The following is a 20000-nucleotide window of genomic DNA, read 5'->3' as shown; positions in this document are numbered from 1 at the left end:
CTTGCTCTCTATCTCTCTTGCTCTCTCTCGTCCCCATTTTCCCTTCTAACTCTCCCCTCTCCTACACTTAAAACAAAAAAAAAAAAAAAAAAAAAAAAAAAAAAAAAAAAAAAAAATGGTGGGGACTCGCAGGAACCAAGGATCAGATGAGAATGGTTCGGGTAGGGAGGAGTGGATGGAGGAGCAGTGGAAAAGGATGGAACAAGAGTGGGAGAGAAAATTAGGAGAGCTTTCTGAAAAAATGGAGAAAGAGCTCTCTGTGAAATTGGAAAGGAGGTTGGAGCAGGAAACAAAGAATTGGGAGGCACAAGTCGAAACTGCAGTAGCCAAGATAAGGGTCCTAGAAGTTGAGATAAATAGGCTGGAGCGAGTTACAGGGGCAGTGACCAGAGAAGACACAGCATATGAAGCTGCGAGGCTGAACAGGAAGGAAGGAATTATGAATTATGCTAAGGTCACATCAATCTGCCAAGGAGGACCAAGGAGTGAAAGGGAAGATCAGCTGGTTGCAGATGGAGAGGGTGATAGGTCGAATGCTGAGGCACAACAAGGCTATCAAGAGCCACTGGAAAAATCAAGGGAGAAACTGACCACATACAGGCAGGATCCAGAGTCACAGAGGGTGAGGCAATGGGAGGAAGAAAGGGCAAAATCAGTGTTTATCCATGGGCTTCAGGAGAGAGAGGAAAGGACACACACTGAAAGGAAGCAGGAAGAAGGAAAGGAGATTGAGAAAATCATCACGGAAATAGGTGAAGAGATGGACGAGATTGTAAATTTTCAGAGAATAGGGGGGTACTCGAAGGGGAGAAACCGACCAATCAAGCTGATTCTCAGGACGGAAACAGTGCGGAACAGGATCCTCCAAGAGAAACCACGATTGAAATACTCGGAAGAGTACAAGAGGGTGTTCCTAGACAGAGACAGAAGAAAATCAGAGCGACAGCAGCTGAGGGAGAGGACAAAAAAACGAAAGGAGATAGGAAAAGAGACAAGGAGGGAATCAGCAGAGGTCAGTCAGAGCAGGACAGAACAGCAAGGGCAAGCACACACACAACTACTCTCAGAACCATACAACCTATCACACCATCCCAACACACACTACAATCCATACCCACACCCTCCACCCAACATCGAGCTATAGAATCCCACAGTATGCCACCAGGTCTCCCACCCCCACAGGCCCCCCAATCCACAGTGTTGGAAAGGAAACTGAAGGTATGGTACACAAACGCTGATGGAATAACAAATAAGTGGGAGGAGTGGCACGAAAGGGTCAAAGAAGCATCACCGGACATCATAGCTCTTACAGAAACCAAGCTTACAGGTATGATAACAGATGCCATCTTTCCAACGGGATACCAAATCCTGAGGAAAGACAGAGGGAACAGGGGGGGTGGAGGAGTGGCGTTGCTGATCAAAAATCGCTGGAATTTTGATGAGCTGGAGAGAGGAGATAGCGGAGAAGAAAGTGATTACATAGTGGGAACACTTCACTCTGGAGGTCCCAAGGTGGTAATAGCAGTGATGTATAACCCACCACAGAACAGCAGGAGGCCAAGGCAAGAGTACGACGAGAGCAATAGAGCGATGGTTGACACACTGGCTAGAGTGGCCAGAAGAGCTCATGCATGCAGGGCAAAGCTCCTGATCATGGGTGACTTTAACCACAAGGAGATCGATTGGGAGAACTTGGACCCACATGGGGGCCAAGATACATGGAGGGCTAAGATGATGGAGGTGGTACTGGAGAACTTCATGTACCAACACGTAAGGGACACTACAAGAGAGAGAGGAGAGGATGAACCAGCAAGGCTGGACTTAGTATTCACCTTCAGTAGTGCAGATATCGAGGACATCGCATTTGAAAGACCCCTTGGGGCCAGTGACCATGTGGTTTTAAGCTTCGAATACACAGTAGAGCTACAAGTGGAGGGAGAAGCAGGAAGGCCAGGACGAATGAAGCCAAACTACAAGAAAGGGGACTACACAGGAATGAGGAACTACCTGAACGGGGTTCAGTGGAACAGAGAACTGGCAGGGAAGCCAGTTAATGAGATGATGGAATATGTAGCAACAAAATGCAAGGAGGCTGAGGAGAGGTTTGTACCCAAGGGTAACAGGAGTAATGAAAAAGCCAGGATGAGCCCATGGTTTACCCAAAGGTGCAGGGAGGCAAAAACCAAGTGTGCTAGGGAATGGAAGAAATATAGAAGGCAAAGGACCCAGGAGAATAAGGAGAACAGTCGTAGAGCCAGAAACGAATATGCACAGATAAGAAGGGAGGCCCAAAGACAATATGAAAATGACATAGCAGCGAAAGCCAAATCTGACCCGAAACTGTTGTACAGCCACATCAGGAGGAAAACAACAGTCAAGGACCAGGTAATCAGGCTAAGGAAGGAAGGAGGAGAGACAACAGGAAATGACCGTGAAGTATGTGAAGAACTCAACAAGAGATTCAAAGAAGTGTTCACAGAGGAGACAGAAGGGACTCCAGAAAGACGGAGAGGTGGGGCACACCACCAAGTGCTGGACACAGTGCACACAACCGAGGAAGAAGTGAAGAGGCTTCTGAGTGAGCTAGATACCTCAAAGGCAATGGGGCCAGATAACATCTCCCCATGGGTATTGAGAGAGGGAGCAGAGGCGCTATGTGTACCCCTAACAACAATATTCAATACATCTATCGAAACAGGGAGATTGCCTGAGGCATGGAAGACAGCAAATGTAGTCCCAATCTTTAAAAAAGGAGACAGACATGAAGCACTAAACTACAGACCAGTGTCACTGACATGTATAGCATGCAAAATCATGGAGAAGATTATCAGGAGAAGAGTGGTGGAACACCTAGAAAGGAACGATCTCATCAACAGCAGGCAACATGGTTTCAGGGACGGGAAATCCTGTGTCGCAAACCTACTGGAGTTCTATGACATGGTGACAGCAGTAAGACAAGAGAGAGAGGGGTGGGTGGATTGCATTTTCTTGGACTGCAAGAAGGCGTTTGACACAGTTCCACACAAGAGATTGGTGCAAAAACTGGAATACCAAGCAGGGATAACAGGGAAGGCACTACAATGGATCAGGGAATACTTGTCAGGAAGACAGCAGCGAGTCATGGTACGTGGCGAGGTGTCAGAGTGGGCACCTGTGACCAGCGGGGTCCCGCAGGGGTCAGTTCTAGGACCAGTGCTGTTTCTGGTATTTGTGAACGACATGACGGAAGGAATAGACTCTGAGGTGTCCCTGTTTGCAGATGACGTGAAGTTGATGAGAAGAATTCACTCGATCGAAGACCAGGCAGAACTACAAAGGGATCTGGACAGGCTGCAGACCTGGTCCAGCAATTGGCTCCTGGAGTTCAATCCCACCAAGTGCAAAGTCATGAAGATTGGGGAAGGGCAAAGAAGACCGCAGACGGAGTACAGTATAGGGGGTCAGAGACTACAAACCTCACTCAAGGAAAAAGATCTTGGGGTGAGTATAACACCAGGCACATCTCCTGAAGCGCACATCAACCAAATAACTGCTGCAGCATATGGGCGCCTAGCAAACCTCAGAACAGCATTCCGACATCTTAATAAGGAATCATTCAGGACCCTGTACACCGTGTACGATAGGCCCATATTGGAGTATGCGGCACCAGTTTGGAACCCACACCTAGCCAAGCACGTGTAGAAACTAGAGAAAGTGCAAAGGTTTGCAACAAGATTAGGCCAAGAGCTAAGAGGTATGTCCTACGAGGAGAGGTTAAGGGAAATCAACCTGACGACACTGGAGGACAGGAGAGATAGGGGGGACATGATAATGACATACAAAATACTGAGAGGAATTGACAAGGTGGACAAAGACAGGATGTTCCAGAGATTGGACACAGTAACAAGGGGACACAGTTGGAAGCTGAAGACACAGATGAATCACAGGGATGTTAGGAAGTATTTCTTCAGCCACAGAGTAGTCAGTAAGTGGAATAGTTTGGGAAGTGATGTAGTGGAGGCAGGATCCATACATAGCTTTAAGCAGAGGTATGATAAAGCTCACGGCTCAGGGAGAGTGACCTAGTAGCGATCAGTGAAGAGGCGGGGCCAGGAGCTCGGACTCGACACACTCACACACACATATGTATATATATATATATATATATATATATATATATATATATATATATATATATATATATATATATATATATATATATATATATATATATGCAAAACAACCACTGTGAAAGAATAGAGAAATTCCAAGCGCTTTCGTGACTACTCACATTATCAAATAACAATAAAAGTAATGCATCAGAAGAAGGCATATAATGGGTCTAGACCACACCTCACTATCACATCCCACAACAAAACAACACCTGACGCGCGACTCATAAGAAAAATAACACTGCAACAGGCCCGCTGGTCCAACTAGACAGGTCCTTCACACAACCCATTAACAAACTATTCTACCCAAGAATTAAGATTATTAAATTTATTATTTGTCCAATGTATTATTAAATTCTTCCCAAATTCTTTTAATTATAAATGGATCTAATTTATATAAACCAAAGGAAATATTCATATTATTGTCAAAACTGCTTTTTATGAAACAAGATTCATTTATATTCCTGTCGACCATGGACTTGCTTGATACGTCTTTCTCAACTTTTTGAAAATCAATTGGATGGTTAAAATCTCTCACATGAATAAATAGAGCATTGGAATCTTGTTCAGTTCTGATGCTATATTTATGTTTTTTTTTAATCTTAGTTCGAGACTTTTTCCAGTTTGACCGTAATAAGCTTTATCGCAAATTTTACGAGGAATCTTATAGACACATCTGTCAGCATTTTGGGGGAAATTCTTTATCAAAAGTTTTTTACTGTTTCAGGATTTTTAAATACAACTTTGATATTAAAAGTCTTAAGAAGAGAAGGCATATCAACCAAGTTTTCATGGTAAGGGAGAACCAACATATTTTTAGTTGAATAAGGCTGGTTTTCCCTTTTTGGATTGTAAAATGTATTTCTAGCAATTTTAAAAGATTTATCATTTACGTTTCTTGGGTATTTCAAATCATTAGCTATTTCATAAATTATGGATATTTCCTCATCTATGAACTCTGGACTACAAATACTTAAAGCTCTCAAAAACATTGATGAGAAAACAGACAGTTTAACTCTATCTTGATATGAAGAATAATAGTGGACATAGGAACAGTTATTTGTAGGTTTTCTGTTAATTTTAAATTTGAATTCATTATTATCTTTAATAATTAAAACATCTAGAAAAGGCAATGAGCTATTTTCTTCTAAGTCAACAGTAAAGGTTATAGAATGGGCTAAACTATTTAATTTGCCAAGGAAAATGTGTATATCTACATTCCTGGGCATAAGACGCAAAATATCATCGACATATCTGAACCATTTACCTCTATTAGGGAGGATTGTGTTAAGCAGCCTTGTTTCAAAAAATTCCATGTATAGGTTACTAAGAACGGGTGAAAGAGGATTTCCCATTGACATACCAAACTTCTGAGTGCAAAACTTATCATTAAATATAAATTTTGCATCAACAATGCAAAGTTTAATAAGTTTAATGATAGGAATTGGCAGTGGTAAATCATAATTAACGAGTTCTTCAGATAAGAAACTTAATAAATCATCAACAGGAACTTTCATAAACAAGGAAGTAACATCAAAACTAACCATGTTAAAATCATTTAAGTCAGTAAAGGAGCTTAATTTATCAACTAATGGTCATGGTCGACAGGAATATAATTGAATCTTGTTTCATAAAAAGCAGTTTTGACAATAATATGAATATTTCCTTTTGTTTATATAAATTAGATCCATTTATAATTAATAGAATTTGGGAAGAATTTAATAATACATTGGACAAATAATAAATTTTAAAATTATTAATTCTTGGGTAGAATAGTTTGTTGGTGGGTTGTGTGAAGGACCTGTCTAGTTGGGCCAGCAGGCCTGCTGCAGTGTTCCCTTTCTTATGAGTTGTGCGTCAGGTGTTGCTTTGTTGTGGGATGTGATAGTGAGGTGTGGTCTAGACCCATTATATGCCTTCCTTTGATGCATTACTTTTATTGTTCCTTGATAATGTGAGTAGTCACGAATATGTATTCTTGCTAGTTATTGCTCTTGATTATTTACTCTTATCTCCATGAGGAAGTGGAACAGAATTCTTCTTCTGCAAACTATGCGTGTCATAAGAGGCGACTAAAATGCCGGATTCAAGGGGCTAGTAACCCTTTCTCCTGTATACATTACTAATTTTAAAAGAAAAACTTTGGTTTTTCTTTTTAGGTTACCCTGCCTTGGTGGGATATGGCCGGTTTGTTGGAAAAAAAATATTGTTGTTGGAACAATTCACAAATATCACGATATTAGGAAAGTAAACTTGTGGCGACGTTTTGGTCCATCTGGTCTGGAACATCGCCACGTCAAAACTGAGCTAGGAAAAGCAGAGAAGACCACAAGAGAGGACTGGAGGAGGTTAGGGAAGACGGAAGTAATAATTGTGGTGGTAGTAGTGGTGAAGGTGGTGGTGGTAGTAATAGTAGTAGTAGTGGTAGTAGTGATGTTAGTGGTACTAGAATTTGCAGTAATTGTGCTAGTATTAATGAGGCAGTAGCTTTCGTCAAAAGTTTCCTCTCGTAAGTGCGGATTATTTGGAAATTACTCTTCGTATGATTTGTATGTGTTACTGAAGGATGTGTAGAGGCATGTGGACCTTCACTGTCACACGTTTTATGTCCTTCGTCAGGTGTACGACTCAACAACGGGGGCACTTCACCGCAACATGTCGTCAGGAGAACCCCTGTTCCACCTGACAGCACTGCGGCCCGGCCTCGCCTTTCTCATGGTCACTTACGCTGCCAACTCCAAAGGCAGGAGTGATGCCTCCAAGCTCGAGACCTTCACGCTGAAAGTGGCAGAGAAACGTACAGGTAATGCTCTGCTGATCTTGAAACTGAATGAACTGCCCGTTCACATGGGCAAGTGGTAATGAATGTTACAGAAAATGTATTTTAAATTTTGATTTAGTATAAAAACATTAATGAGATAATTTGTCTGGAAGCCATGCGAGGGTTGTATTAAAAATCTCAAAATAAGGAAATCATTAAACTTAAAACTAAAGATTATATAATTAGGAAAAGGGGCGACTGACTGGTAATCTTGTGGAGTTCTTTACTCATACCGGCAAAAAAAAACAGTAGGTTATAAATGACTATAATTTTTAAAGGGGTGGACCGGTAAGCCAGCGGAAGGCCTCGGTCAGATGACAAAAAGCTCCAAAGGCGGGTCATCATCTGACTAAGACCCGCGTCAGGAAACATTTGTCCTGTTTCCTGACGAACCTTACCTAACCTAACCTAACCGGCAAAAATAAAAAAAAAAATGCAGTGGTGGAAAGAGTTCAAGTATCATAAAAAAAAAAGGTCACCAAGTCAAAGTGCTTCGATTATGAAATTGTTGAGTGATATTAATAGAGAACTCAATAATTTGTGAGCATTCGATTTAACAGAACGTTAGAAATGGATTTGCATAACATATATGAGAGCTTGAGCCTTAATATAAAGTTTAATTAACTGATTTATATTAGTGTGTAAAGGAGATAAACTCTTATTAGTTTTACTGCACAGGAAAGGAGACTCTAAAATTGTGATAATTTTAATGCTGAATGAGCCTCAAAGTATAGTGATTAATTTACCTTAAACGTTTTGTATTTTGATTTAAAAATGTACGATATTTTTAGATGAACTGTCACCAAGCTTAAAGTTCTTTAGGTGGAAACTAAGAATCACGCGAAAGAAGACGTAAAGTCAGGGACTTCAGATCATAATGTTGATTTTGAAGACAATGGTTGGGTGACTATGTAATCGCGTGAGTGCGCAATGAAATGAATGTACAATAGCTACTCAGTAGCTTAAAGTAAGTGAAAAATTGGACCAAAGAGTTACATCGATAATCAGAATGCGCTTTTAAGACAGTCCAATAAAATATGTGCATGTTAACCACTTAGACTGTTTCCTTCATGTATGGAAGTGGATATGTAGTTATCGTTCTACCTGAATGATCGTTAAAAAATCTTTTCATTCTTCGATAATTACAAATAAATTTACCTCTGAGCTCTTTCGTCAAATATTTTTGGAGGTACTAAACAAAAGAAGCTCGTGTCATTTTTTATTAAACAATTATCTAACGCAGGCGATTTTTTTCTCTCTAGGTAATTCTGCCTATTACAAGAGTCTGCTTAATTGTCTTGTAACTTCTGTTCGTGTGACGATACTTTGTCAATAATTTATTTTTCAACCTTATTTCCTGCAAATTGAGTTTATTTTTTTCTTTACTTTTCTGCTTCCTATTTATTTTAAGTTACTGTTTAATCGTCTCCATTTTTATTCATTTTTTTCACGTTGATGGAATATTAATAAATTTCTCGTATGTTTAAATTCATATTTATATTCCAGAAAAAAATATTGCTAGTGAGGTGTTATCGGCCACAGATACCCATTATCAGTTCGCTAGGTAGTTCATTATCACTAATGTAGCAAAGTATTAGTTCTCCAAAATAACTTCCTCGCACGCTTTAGTCTACAACTTAGTCTCACATTCACTTCGAATTTTCTCCTGGACATGCAGGTCCTCCGGCCTTGCTGGAGTTTACTCCCTTCCTGGGCATCGTGATCGGGGTGGTCTTGGTTATCTTCCTTGTGGTCCTCGTCATCATCATCGTCTTCAAGTTTCGTAAGCCACAGTCGAGGCAGGGGGAAGGCAGCACCGGTGAGGAGTATAAAGGCGACCTGGAAAATAAGCCTCTCAGTGTCGGAGTACTGAGACCCAGGCTGAAGGAGGGAGCCACTGCTGGCGAGGCCGAGGATAATGACCCCGATCTGATCCCTCAGAGAACAGGTAAGTCTGCAGATTAAATTCCTTTGAGGTATGGGACGGACGAAGTTCCATGGGGTATGAAATTTTATTTTTCCAAAGATAAGATTCCATGTAGGATAAGCTAAAATCTTCGAAGTCGTATGTTGATGAAAATGAGTTGGATACGATTGGCTGAAAACGGGAGCTGGTATAGTAGGATGCCAGTACCATGTAAGAATATTTTAGTTAAAAAGCCACTGAATACGAATAAACACTTTTTATGACTAACAACAACCACTCTTCAATAAGAAAACCATCCCCTAATTATAAGAGCGACAGCTAACTACTACGTGAATTTCCCATATCCTTGCATAGTAAAAATATCACCAGCTCTCTTACATAAGCTTCCTATGACAGATGTGATGCCTTACTCGCGCTACGAGCCCATAGACCGAGGCGAGGCGACTCAACAATCACAGTTCGGAGGAGCATTTGAGGTTATGTCTACTATGCCTACGGTGCGACCCATGCCTCTGCAGGTAGGAATGACCTTCGTCTTCCTCTCTCTTTTAGAATGTGTCCCATACTAGGCTGACCTTCCCGCCTGCCACTGTTGTCTTTCAGGCACCTACTCTTCCCTGCCGTCATCCTCAGTTCTTGGATTAGAGCACTTGACCTTCCCGGATTCTTTCCTTTTCCCTGGAAAAAACAGGAAAAGTTGGTAGATGGATCTATAACTTTCTAACAAATAGAACACGAAGAGTAATAGTAATCAGAGTAAAATCTGAGACGGCTGCTGTGAAAAGCTCTGTTCCACGAGGCATAGTACTCGTTCCCATCCCGTTCCTCATCCTCATATCTGACAGCAACAGGGTCGTAAGCCATAGCTCCGTGTCTTCCTTCGCAGATGACACCCGAATTACCATGACAGTGTCCTCCATCGAAGGCATTGCAAGACTCCAAGCGGACATCAACCAGAGCTTTAAATGGTCCGCAGAAAAAAATTTGAAGTTCACTGAAGAGAAATTTCAACTTCAGTTATGGAAAACTTGAGGAAATTAAAACTGTATAAGGGTATACAACATATTCTAACCAAAGAAGAGAGCAAAAAAAACTTATGTGAAGGATCCGGGAGTGATAATGTCGGAGGATCTCACCTTCAAAGACCACAACAATGTATCTACCTCATCTGCTGTAAAAATGATAAGATGGATAATGAGAACCTTCAAAACTAAGGACGCCTACCCCATGATGATTCCCTTCAAATGGTTTCTTCTCTCTAGGCTGTGCTGCATGACTCTTGTTGGTTTAGCGCTTTCTTTGATTATATTAATAATAATAATAACAATAATAATAATAATAATAATAATAATAATAAAATATCTCTAGGCTGCAGTTCTGCTGTGCACTAACTGCTCTCTTCAAGGCAGTCAAGATTGCTGACCTGAAGAATGTGCAGAGAACTTTCTCGATAAAGCACCTATATTACTGAGAACGGTTGAAGTCTCTTGATTTGTATTCCCTGGGACGCAGTCGAGAAAGATGCATGATTATATACACCTGGAAATTTCTAGAGGGATTAGTACCAAACTTACACACGAAAATCATTTCTTACGAAAGCAAAAGACTCGGCAAGAGATGCAACATTTCCCCAATGAAAAGCAGGGGCGCCACGAATACATTGAAAAAGAATACAATAAGTGTTAGGGGCCAAAGACTGTTCAACTGCCTCCCGGCATACATAAGGGGGGGGGTTAATTACCAATAGACCCCTGGCTGTCTTCAAGGCGCTAGACAGGCACCTGAGGTCAGTACTGATCAGCCGGGCTGTGGTTCGTACGTCGGTTTACGCACGGCCAGTAGTAACAACCTGGTTGATCAGACCCTGATCCATCACGATGTCTGGTCTCAGACCGGGCCGCGGGAGTGTTGACCCCGGAATCCTCTCCAGGTATACTGCTGAATACCTGCCTTCTTCCCGAGACCTTAAAGTACTTGCCCTCCCTTGTTCATCGCCTAGAATCTTTTACCTCATCCCCTTTCCTTCCCTTCACTGAATTAGTGACACTATATTTTTAAGTGGTAATGCTGCACTCATTAATGTTCAGTTGAACCATCTTTTACCCAGTTTTACGGTACAGTACACACATACAAAAATACGTCATGCCCATCTTGGACTGAGCAGCACCAGTTTAGAACGTGCACCTGGAGAAAAATGCAGAAGTATGCAATAAAGCTAGGGGGTATGAGCTACGAGGAGAGACTAACGGATTTAGATTAAACGACATTTGTGGACAGAAGATCCAGAGAAGGATATAATAAAAACATACAGAAGACTCAAGTAAATTGATAAAGTAAATAAAGATAGGCTGTTTGAGAGACGAGAAATAGGAATATTAGGAAATACGTCTTCAGTATCACAGTGGTCGGAAACTGGAATGACCATTGTGTGAAAGTTGCGTAGGCAGGCTAAACACAGTTTTAAGAGTTGGTATGATAGGACCCAAGAGACTGTGAGGGAGTGAATCTCGAGAACAGCAATTTAAGAGGCAGGACCAGGATCTGATTATCGACCCATGCAACCACAAATAAGTGAGTACACACACACACACATTTAACTCTGAGGAAACTTTCGCTCAATCCATCCGTTGCTGCTCTTGCAACATTGCACATTATATATATAATGTTGAGAATTGCAATCTACATTTTGTCTGTTACAAATTTTTACAGTTATTTATTATCAGCTCAGCACTTGGCATGATGTGTTTATATGTAACTAACAACTTGGGCGTGACTAAATGTCACACGGACGCGCGCGCGCACGCACGCACGCACACACACACACACACACACACACACACACACACACACACACACACACACACACACACACACACACACACACACACACACACACACACACACACACGTACACACACCCACACACATACACTTTCACAAGAAAAGACCAAGAGGTATGTGAGGAGCTCAACATGAGATTTAAAGAAGTATTTACAGTGGAGACAGGAAGGACACAAGGAATTCAGAACAAGGAAGTACACCAACAATCGCTAGATGATGTACACACAACCGAGGAGGAGGTGAAGCAACTGCTATGTGAGCTTGATACCTCAAAGGCGGTGGGACCAGACAACATCTCTCCGTGGGTCCTTAGAGATGCTGTGTGTGCCACTACCAAAGATCTTCAACATATCCATTGAAACTGGGCAACTACCTGAGGTATCGAAGATGGCAAATGTAGTCCCAATTTTTAAAAAAAGAGACAGACACGAGGCATTAAACTACAGACCTGTGTCACTAACGTGTATAGTATTCAAAGTCATGGAGAAGATCATCAGGAGCACCTTGAAAGACACAGGCTTATAAACGACAACCACAGTTTCAGGGAAGGAAAATCCTGTGTCACGAACCTACTGGAGTTTTATGACAAGGAGACAGAAGACAAGAGAGAAAGGGGTGGGCAAACTGCATTTTTTTGGATTGCAAGAAGGCCTTCGACACAGTTGCTCACAAAAGGTTAATGCAAAGCTAGAGGATCAGGCACACATAACAGGAAACGCACTGCAATGGATCAAAGAATATCTGACAGGGAGGCAATAACTAGTCGTGGTACGTTACTAGGTGTCAGAGTGGGCGCCTGTGACGAACGGGGTTCCACAGGGGTAAGTCCTAGGACCTGAGCTGTTTTTGGTATATGTGAATGATATAACGGAAGAGATAGAGTCAGAAGTATCCTTGTTTGCAGATGATGTGAAGTTAATGAGGAGAATTAAATCGGTCGAGAATCAGGCAGGACTGCAAAGAGACCTGGACAGGCTACAAGCCTGGTCCAGCAACTGCCTCCTTGAATAACCCTGCCAAATGCAAAGTCACGAAGATCGGGGAAGGGCAAAGAAGACCGCAGACAGAGTATAGTCTAGGTAGCTAAAGACTGCAAATCTCGCTCAAGGAAAAAGATCTTGGGGGTGAGTATAATACCGAGCACATTCCTGAGGTGCACATCAATCAGATAACTGCTGCATCATATGGGCGCCTGGCAAACCTAAGGACAGCGTTCCGGTACCTCAGTAAGGAATCGTTCAAGACTGTACACTATATACGTCAGGCCCATATTGGAGTATACAGCACCTGTTTGGAATCCACACCTGGTCAAGCACGTCAAGAAATTAGAGAAAGTGCAAAGGCTTGCAACAAGACTAGTCCCAGAGCTAAGGGATTGTCCTACGAAGAAAGGTTAAGGGAAATTGGCCTGATGACACTGGAGGATAGGAGGGTCAGGGGAGACATGATAACGACATATAAAATACTGCTCAGAATATACAAGGTGGACAAAGACAGGATGTTCCAGAGATGGGACACAGACACAAAGGGTCACAGTTGGAAGTTGAAGACTCCTATGAGTCAAAAGGATGTTAGGAAGTATTTCTTCAGTCATAGGGTTGTCAGGCAGTGGAATAGCCTGGAAAGTGACGTAGTGGAGGCGGGAACCATACATAGTTTTAAGACGAGGTTTGATAAAGCTCATGGAGCAGGGAGAGAGAGGACCTAGTAGCAATCAGTGAAGAGGCGGGGCCAGGAGCTATGACTCGACCTCTGCAACCACAAATAGGTGAGTACACATACACACAGCGTAAAGGCCCAGGAATTTCAACAGATGGAAAAGAGTTTACGAAAAACGACAAGGAAATTTGGAGAGCAATACCAGAAAACCATAGAAGAGGTGAAAAAACTTTTGATGGAGCTGGATACATCAGAGGCAATGTTTCCTGACAAGATATCACCACGGATTCCGCGAGAGGAAGCAAAAGCACAGTCTAAAACCACTAAGATCTAAAAAAAAGTAGACACGGGACAGGTGCCAACGATCTGGGAGACAACGAATGTTATCCCTTTACTTAAGAAAGGAGACCGACATGATGTTTTGAACTACAGATCAATATCACTGACACATATACCATGCTAAGCAGTGAAGTATATAATCAGGAGAGTGGTAGAATACTTGGAAGGAAATGGTTTTATAAACGATAACCAGTACTGGTTTACAGTTCTTATTTTGCCAACTTGTGGAATTTCTGTGAAAAAGTAACAAAAGTGAGACAGGAGAGAGTGGGGCAAAAGCTTGAGGCGCAGACATGTATAATAGGGAACGTAATGGAACGTGATGGCCCGGTGGTCTGGTGGCTAAAGCTCCCGCTTCACACACGGAGGGCCCGGGTTCGATTCCCGGCGGGTGGAAATTCTGACACGTTTCCTTACACCTATTGTCCTGTTCACCTAGCAGCAAATAGGTACCTGGGTGTTAGTCGACTGGTGTGGGTCGCATCCTGGGGGACAAGATTAAGGACCCCAATGGAAATAAGTTAGACAGTCCTCGATGACGCACTGACTTTCTTGGGTTATCCTGGGTGGCTAACCCTCCGGGGTTAAAAATCCGAACGAAATCTTATCTTATCTTATCTTACTCCGATGGATCAAAGAGTACCTTAGAGAAAGGAAGCTAAGAGTGATTGTCTGGGAAGAAATGTTAGAATGGGGATATTCTGCAAGGATCGGCATAGGACCTCTACTCTTTCTGAGGTATGTGATTGACAAATCAGATGTAATTGAGTCAGATATATACCTGTTTTCTGATGTAAAATTAAAGAGAATAAAAACAGATTAGGCTATGGAAAGGCTTCATGTGGCTCTGGAGACACACACACACACACACACACACACACACACACACACACACACACGAGCTGAGTCTCGACCCCTACAATCACAATTAGGTGAGCACACACACACACACCAGGGGGGCCAGGAGCTGTGATTCGACCCTGCATCTATATATAGGGAGTACATAGGTGAGCGCGCGCGCACACCAAACACGGTCGCGCGAGTTTTCGCGCATTTAAATTTACAGTATTTGGGACGCCAAAAAAATCACCATTAATAAGTGCATTTGTAGACCTTTAAAACTCTTCCAGATATAAAATGGAGTGGAGCTAATAAATTAATGTTTAAAGTATTTTCGTAATTATGCACGCCCAAGTTGTTACAGACCTTGCAGGTCTGACTTTGTGCGCTCCACAGCCAGAGTCACTCCTGCCCATTTATATCTCTGTGATATATAATAGCTTTAAGCTTAAAATGAGTGTAAAGAGACAGATTGATGCCAGCCTAATGCGCAATGATATTCAATCTCTTTCCATGTACTCTCCTTGGGGCTTATACTAGTTTATATCAGTAATGATATTACAATATACAAATAACGGAAGTATACTGTTCGCTCTCTTCCTGCTTACCTTAAATAAAACATGCAAGTCCATTTTCTAATACCTGCGTAAGATTTTCATTCAATGATTTAACATACCATTAAAAATACAGTGAAACTAAAACCGTATTGGTTTGTTTTTGAATATTTTCCGAAGTTATGACGGAATCACATCTTTTTTTAACGATATTATTAACGTAACTTTTAAAATCCTATTTATATATGTTCAGGCGCGGATAACTGTTTATAATATATTCAGCAAGAGTGACTCTGGCGCTGATGATGCAGTAACAGTTTTAACTTCTGATTATGTTAATTATTTTGCTTCAGGCATCCAGCCAACCACCTTTTTATACACAAGGTTAGTGTGGTATGCACAAATACTTCTGGCATGTGTCACTCAGTGGGAGATGCGGGGACACTTCTGTTATATACCTCAATGCACTACCACATCATTATACACCACCACTTACACATACCCATACACTTCCACATACCTCCACCCATACTCGCACACTTTCAAACACACACAAAAACTGAATTTATACAACTATCTCCTTATGAATGAAACAAATATTTGTATTCACAGGAGAACTCTTTTAAATATATTAGTGACAGCCACAAGAAAGTTAATATAATGATAGGAACGTAAGTCACAGTATCTAAACTTAAATTTTCTCTTGGCGAATGTTAACTGTCGGGAGATATGATCCTGTGACCATGAAAGATAGCCAAGAACGTAATGTGTTACACTTAAGGGTCTAGCATAATAATAACCCTAATTGGATCACAACAATTACTATATACTAGCTTACTCCTCAGAGCACACTGAACACAACAGTTATCAGTCATAAGATCACTCAGTTGATGGTCATAAATTCACTAAACATTTTTTAACCATATGCTTACTATATACCTGTAGGTCATAAGATCACTATTCACTTAGTGATCATAAGATCATTACATACTTGCTGATCATAATATCGCTATACACTTAGTGATCATAAGATCACCACACGCTTGCTAGTTGTAAAATCGCTATACACTTAGCGATCATAAAATCACCATCCACTTGCTAGTTATAACATACTCGTCATATTATCACTACACACTTGGTTATTGTCATAGAAGCTTGCATGACACCAACTGAGGTTGCATGCTCTGTCTGTTGAGTTCATAAGAGCATTTTATTGCACTGGTCAAGATGATATCTTTTTGATAGGTAGTTAGTGTGGTAGTTAAAAGCATGTCATATTATTAACTAAATTGGCATTCTATCCTGGAGCTAAGATGTTGGTTATTTCGCTCCTATATTTAACATGTTTAACATCGATAAATTAACTTAGACGAGAATAGCAAGAAATTGCATTATCATTTAGACTTGAATACTGTGTACCTTAAACGTCTCGACAGAGACAGCCATACTTATATTTTGTATTAAGAGCTAAATCAAAATGGCAAAAACCATTTTCTTTTATGCCCTAAAATCCCCAGTCGTAAAAACGTCACCCGAGGTTTGAATGTCTTCTTAGAAGTGAAGAAATAACTTTTTTTTTAACGTTAAAGATTTCTTAACGTTCATTTTGTGTGTGTGTTTTTGTGTGTGTGTGACGCTGGTTTTTGTGTAGCGAACAGAATGGCGTGGACGGAAGAAACAGTATATGAAAGCACAAGGTTATCATCGACACTGTCACTCTCTTGAAATACGCTATGATGAATGATATTGATTACTACAATTTTCATTGTTTTATTACCGTGTAATACGAATATAGATCTACAACATATTATACACCCTTGTCACCTGCGCACGTGTATCAATAGACCTCAATACACGGATGTGACATGCGTATGTATATGGATATATGTTATATAGCCTTCAGTGTTTCCTGCTTCACAATAAATCATTTTACCAATTTTCGTATATTCGCCAATGCATCGTAATGAAGTCAGTTTTAGCTCACTCGCAAAATTAGATCAATCATAATTCTGTCAAAATTTTGAAATTTTATGAATACATAATTAAAACTAACAGGATTTGACGCAAAATATGTGCCTCAACTCTGTTACTGAAGTTTGATATTATGTTTTTGAGAGCTATTAAATATTAACTATAATAGTAATAAATATTTTATTTGTGTGGAAAATAATAATTATCTATACAGGGCTGCACTAAATCCGCAAGAGTTATACTGGGAATAGAAAGGTTGGATTGTAATCAAGTTAAATACTTAGGCAAGAGGAAGATAGCTCTGATATCTTGTATTAAGAACCTTCCATCAGTATCACGGCTCCTGCCTTGAAGAAAATAATAATAATATCAATAATGATAAATTAATAAAATAATAGTTGCAAATAAAATATATAATAAATATTACCATATAAGGATTTTTTTTTTATTTTTCCATATACTGTACATGACAAGCTATATTAACAGTTTTAGTTTCATGTGCATAACCGTAAATTTTAATGTAGACTTTAGCATAACTTTCAGATTATTGATTTTTTTCTAGATATCAGTACTGCATAATATACACGTAGAGGACTTGCCATGTTTTGAACGGCGCAAAGATTTTACATATTTAAATTTATGATTATAACATAATATTTTGGTGATAAAATGAAAAATTAATTCCATTCCTTATAAGTTCAACAAATTATATACATGATTTTTTTTAATATCTATTATTCTTATTCCATAGCAATCCGTTCGCCATGTAGAAATCTCTTTCCGCGTGTGTTTCTTTTGCAGCATAACCAGTCTGACAGTGAGGTCACCTACGTGGAGTTGGCGCTGCCCGTGGAAAGTCAGAGTGCTGGAGGCGTCTATGGCGGAGATGCTGGTGATTACAGCGGAGGTGCTGAAACTTACAGTGGCAGCGGCGCCACTAGCAACAGTGCCATTGGCCGCGGCGCCACTGACGAAGAGTCTTGTATATACGCCACTATTGATCATAGGAGGAGCCTATCCATCAACCCTTCATCGCAGGCTGTCGCTGGTTCCAACACCTTCGGTACGTCTCTTTTCCGAGACTACAGGAGAAGGAACTCCGGCTCTCACCATACAAGTAATCCAAACCTTTATGCCACACTGAACTACAGGGGTGGAGGCACCACCACCTCTACTACTAATCCCAACCTATACGCAACTCTTCCCACCCGGAGGGACACCTTCGTCACCAGCGTCAGCACTACCAATATCAACATTTCTCCACCAGGTTTTAGAGACATCAGGATGAGTTTGCGGACTCCCTTGGTAAGAAGGCCAAGCGAGAGTGCTGTGTAAAAAAATGTTACTTTAGTAATTCATCTTCTGAGTGCCACTTATTAGGAAGTCTGAGCTACAGGTCCTATAGAAAACGTTTTAGAAAGTATCTTTTGTGACCTACAAAATGTTGAAAGGTAGGTATGTGTGTATGTGTGTGTGTGTGTGTGTGTGTGTGTATAACACAGCCAAAAGACCACTTTCACACACTGATGGGAAACTCGCATATCGCTCCAGATTTACGGAAACTGATGGCAAGTGCAAAGTTATACTAAAATCACGAAGTATAAGTGGGCCGAGTTATTGTCATGAAATAGCAGAAAAATGGTTTATCTAGACTTGATTATAAATTCTTTGAACACTTAATATGACTTGGTACTTGTAACGGAAAAGAGAAGCTTTCCCTGGCATTAACATAATCCGTTAAGTGTATTAGTCTAAATTTAGTAAACATGAGATTTTGATGCTTACTGGAATTTCATCTCATTTATTTTCTAACATTTGAGAAAATGCTTTCGATGAATCTGATGATAATGTGTAATAAAAATATATTTTAAATAGTATCAAAGGCCAATGATTCCTGGCAAGAACCATGTGAAAGGTGTCGAACACACCAACTTACCTCTGTATTGCGCCTGTGTAAATAACTGTACATTATTCATCGTTTCAATGTAAAATATTTGTTTATGTGACCGTAGCATAAAAAATGCATATTTCCCCGAGAATGGTGGAGTCACAGTAATGTTTCTGTTAGGGTGGACAAGTGCATTGTGGTAGACCAAAATACTGTTTCTGTGAGGCTAGACAAGTGCATTGTGGTGGACCAGAGTACTGTTTCTGTGAGGGTGGACAGGTGAACTATGATGTACCAAAGCACTTCCTGCAAAGATGGCATGGTGAAATGTGATGGACCACGGTAGCTTATTTATGTGAGAGTGATGATAAAATGTGATGCACCAGAGTACTTTTTCTGTGAGGGTGGACAGAAATGCGCTCCTACTCCAGTTTTTAGCAGAAAAAAATTGTGTTCTTCGTTTATTTATTGATATAGTGACAAAAAATTACAACAGTTGCTAGAGCTTCAGAGTAAATGTGTAAATAAATGCTCCGTATATTTTCTACTTAGGACATTAATAAAAAAAAAACTCAGACGTAATGGCTAAAGTGTATTTACTGTAGCTACTTCAAGCGTATTTATAACAGACCTCTTAATTCCCAGTTTTGGAGTGTAAGAAGGACTGATTCACGAGAAGACTGATCTATGGAATAATTAAATGACAAAATATAATGGCAGAGAATTTGTTTTCAGTACCACAAAATATACACTGGTGGTCTTGTATTCTGAATTCTTGATAAATGTGCACCTTACTTTGTTCTACAGACAGAAGCTTCTATTTTAAAACAAATATGTATAAAATATATAGTCATTTAATGTTGAAATTTTTCTAACAGTAATGAAAGGTAGGCTGATTTGTAATGCATATAACCATTTATCTAGCCTCATGAGACAATACCTACTCAGTTCTCATTCATGAATCGAAATTTTTCAAATAACCTTATTCCTCAAAATACACCGCAACTCT

The 20000-nt window shown here is 40.4% G+C and overlaps 1 protein-coding gene across 1 annotated transcript in view; it reads left to right on the top strand.

The window, feature by feature from the left end:
• The window catches only part of LOC128686531 (neural cell adhesion molecule 2-like), a 927464-nt gene that overhangs the window by 906501 nt on the left and 963 nt on the right, over positions 1 to 20000 (top strand). The window contains exons 14-17 of the mRNA XM_070084201.1: positions 6771 to 6954; positions 8651 to 8920; positions 9296 to 9417; positions 17905 to 20000. The exon at positions 17905 to 20000 is cut by the window's right edge and continues 963 nt beyond it. Of these exons, the coding sequence (XP_069940302.1) occupies positions 6771 to 6954; positions 8651 to 8920; positions 9296 to 9417; positions 17905 to 18438 (1110 nt within the window). The 3' untranslated portion in view covers positions 18439 to 20000. The remainder of the gene's footprint in view (positions 1 to 6770; positions 6955 to 8650; positions 8921 to 9295; positions 9418 to 17904) is intronic.

The sequence above is a fragment of the Cherax quadricarinatus genome, chromosome 12 (assembly GCF_038502225.1).
Source record: "Cherax quadricarinatus isolate ZL_2023a chromosome 12, ASM3850222v1, whole genome shotgun sequence".
Taxonomy (NCBI): Eukaryota; Metazoa; Arthropoda; class Malacostraca; order Decapoda; family Parastacidae; genus Cherax; species Cherax quadricarinatus.
This window is presented reverse-complemented; position numbering and strand designations above follow the sequence as displayed.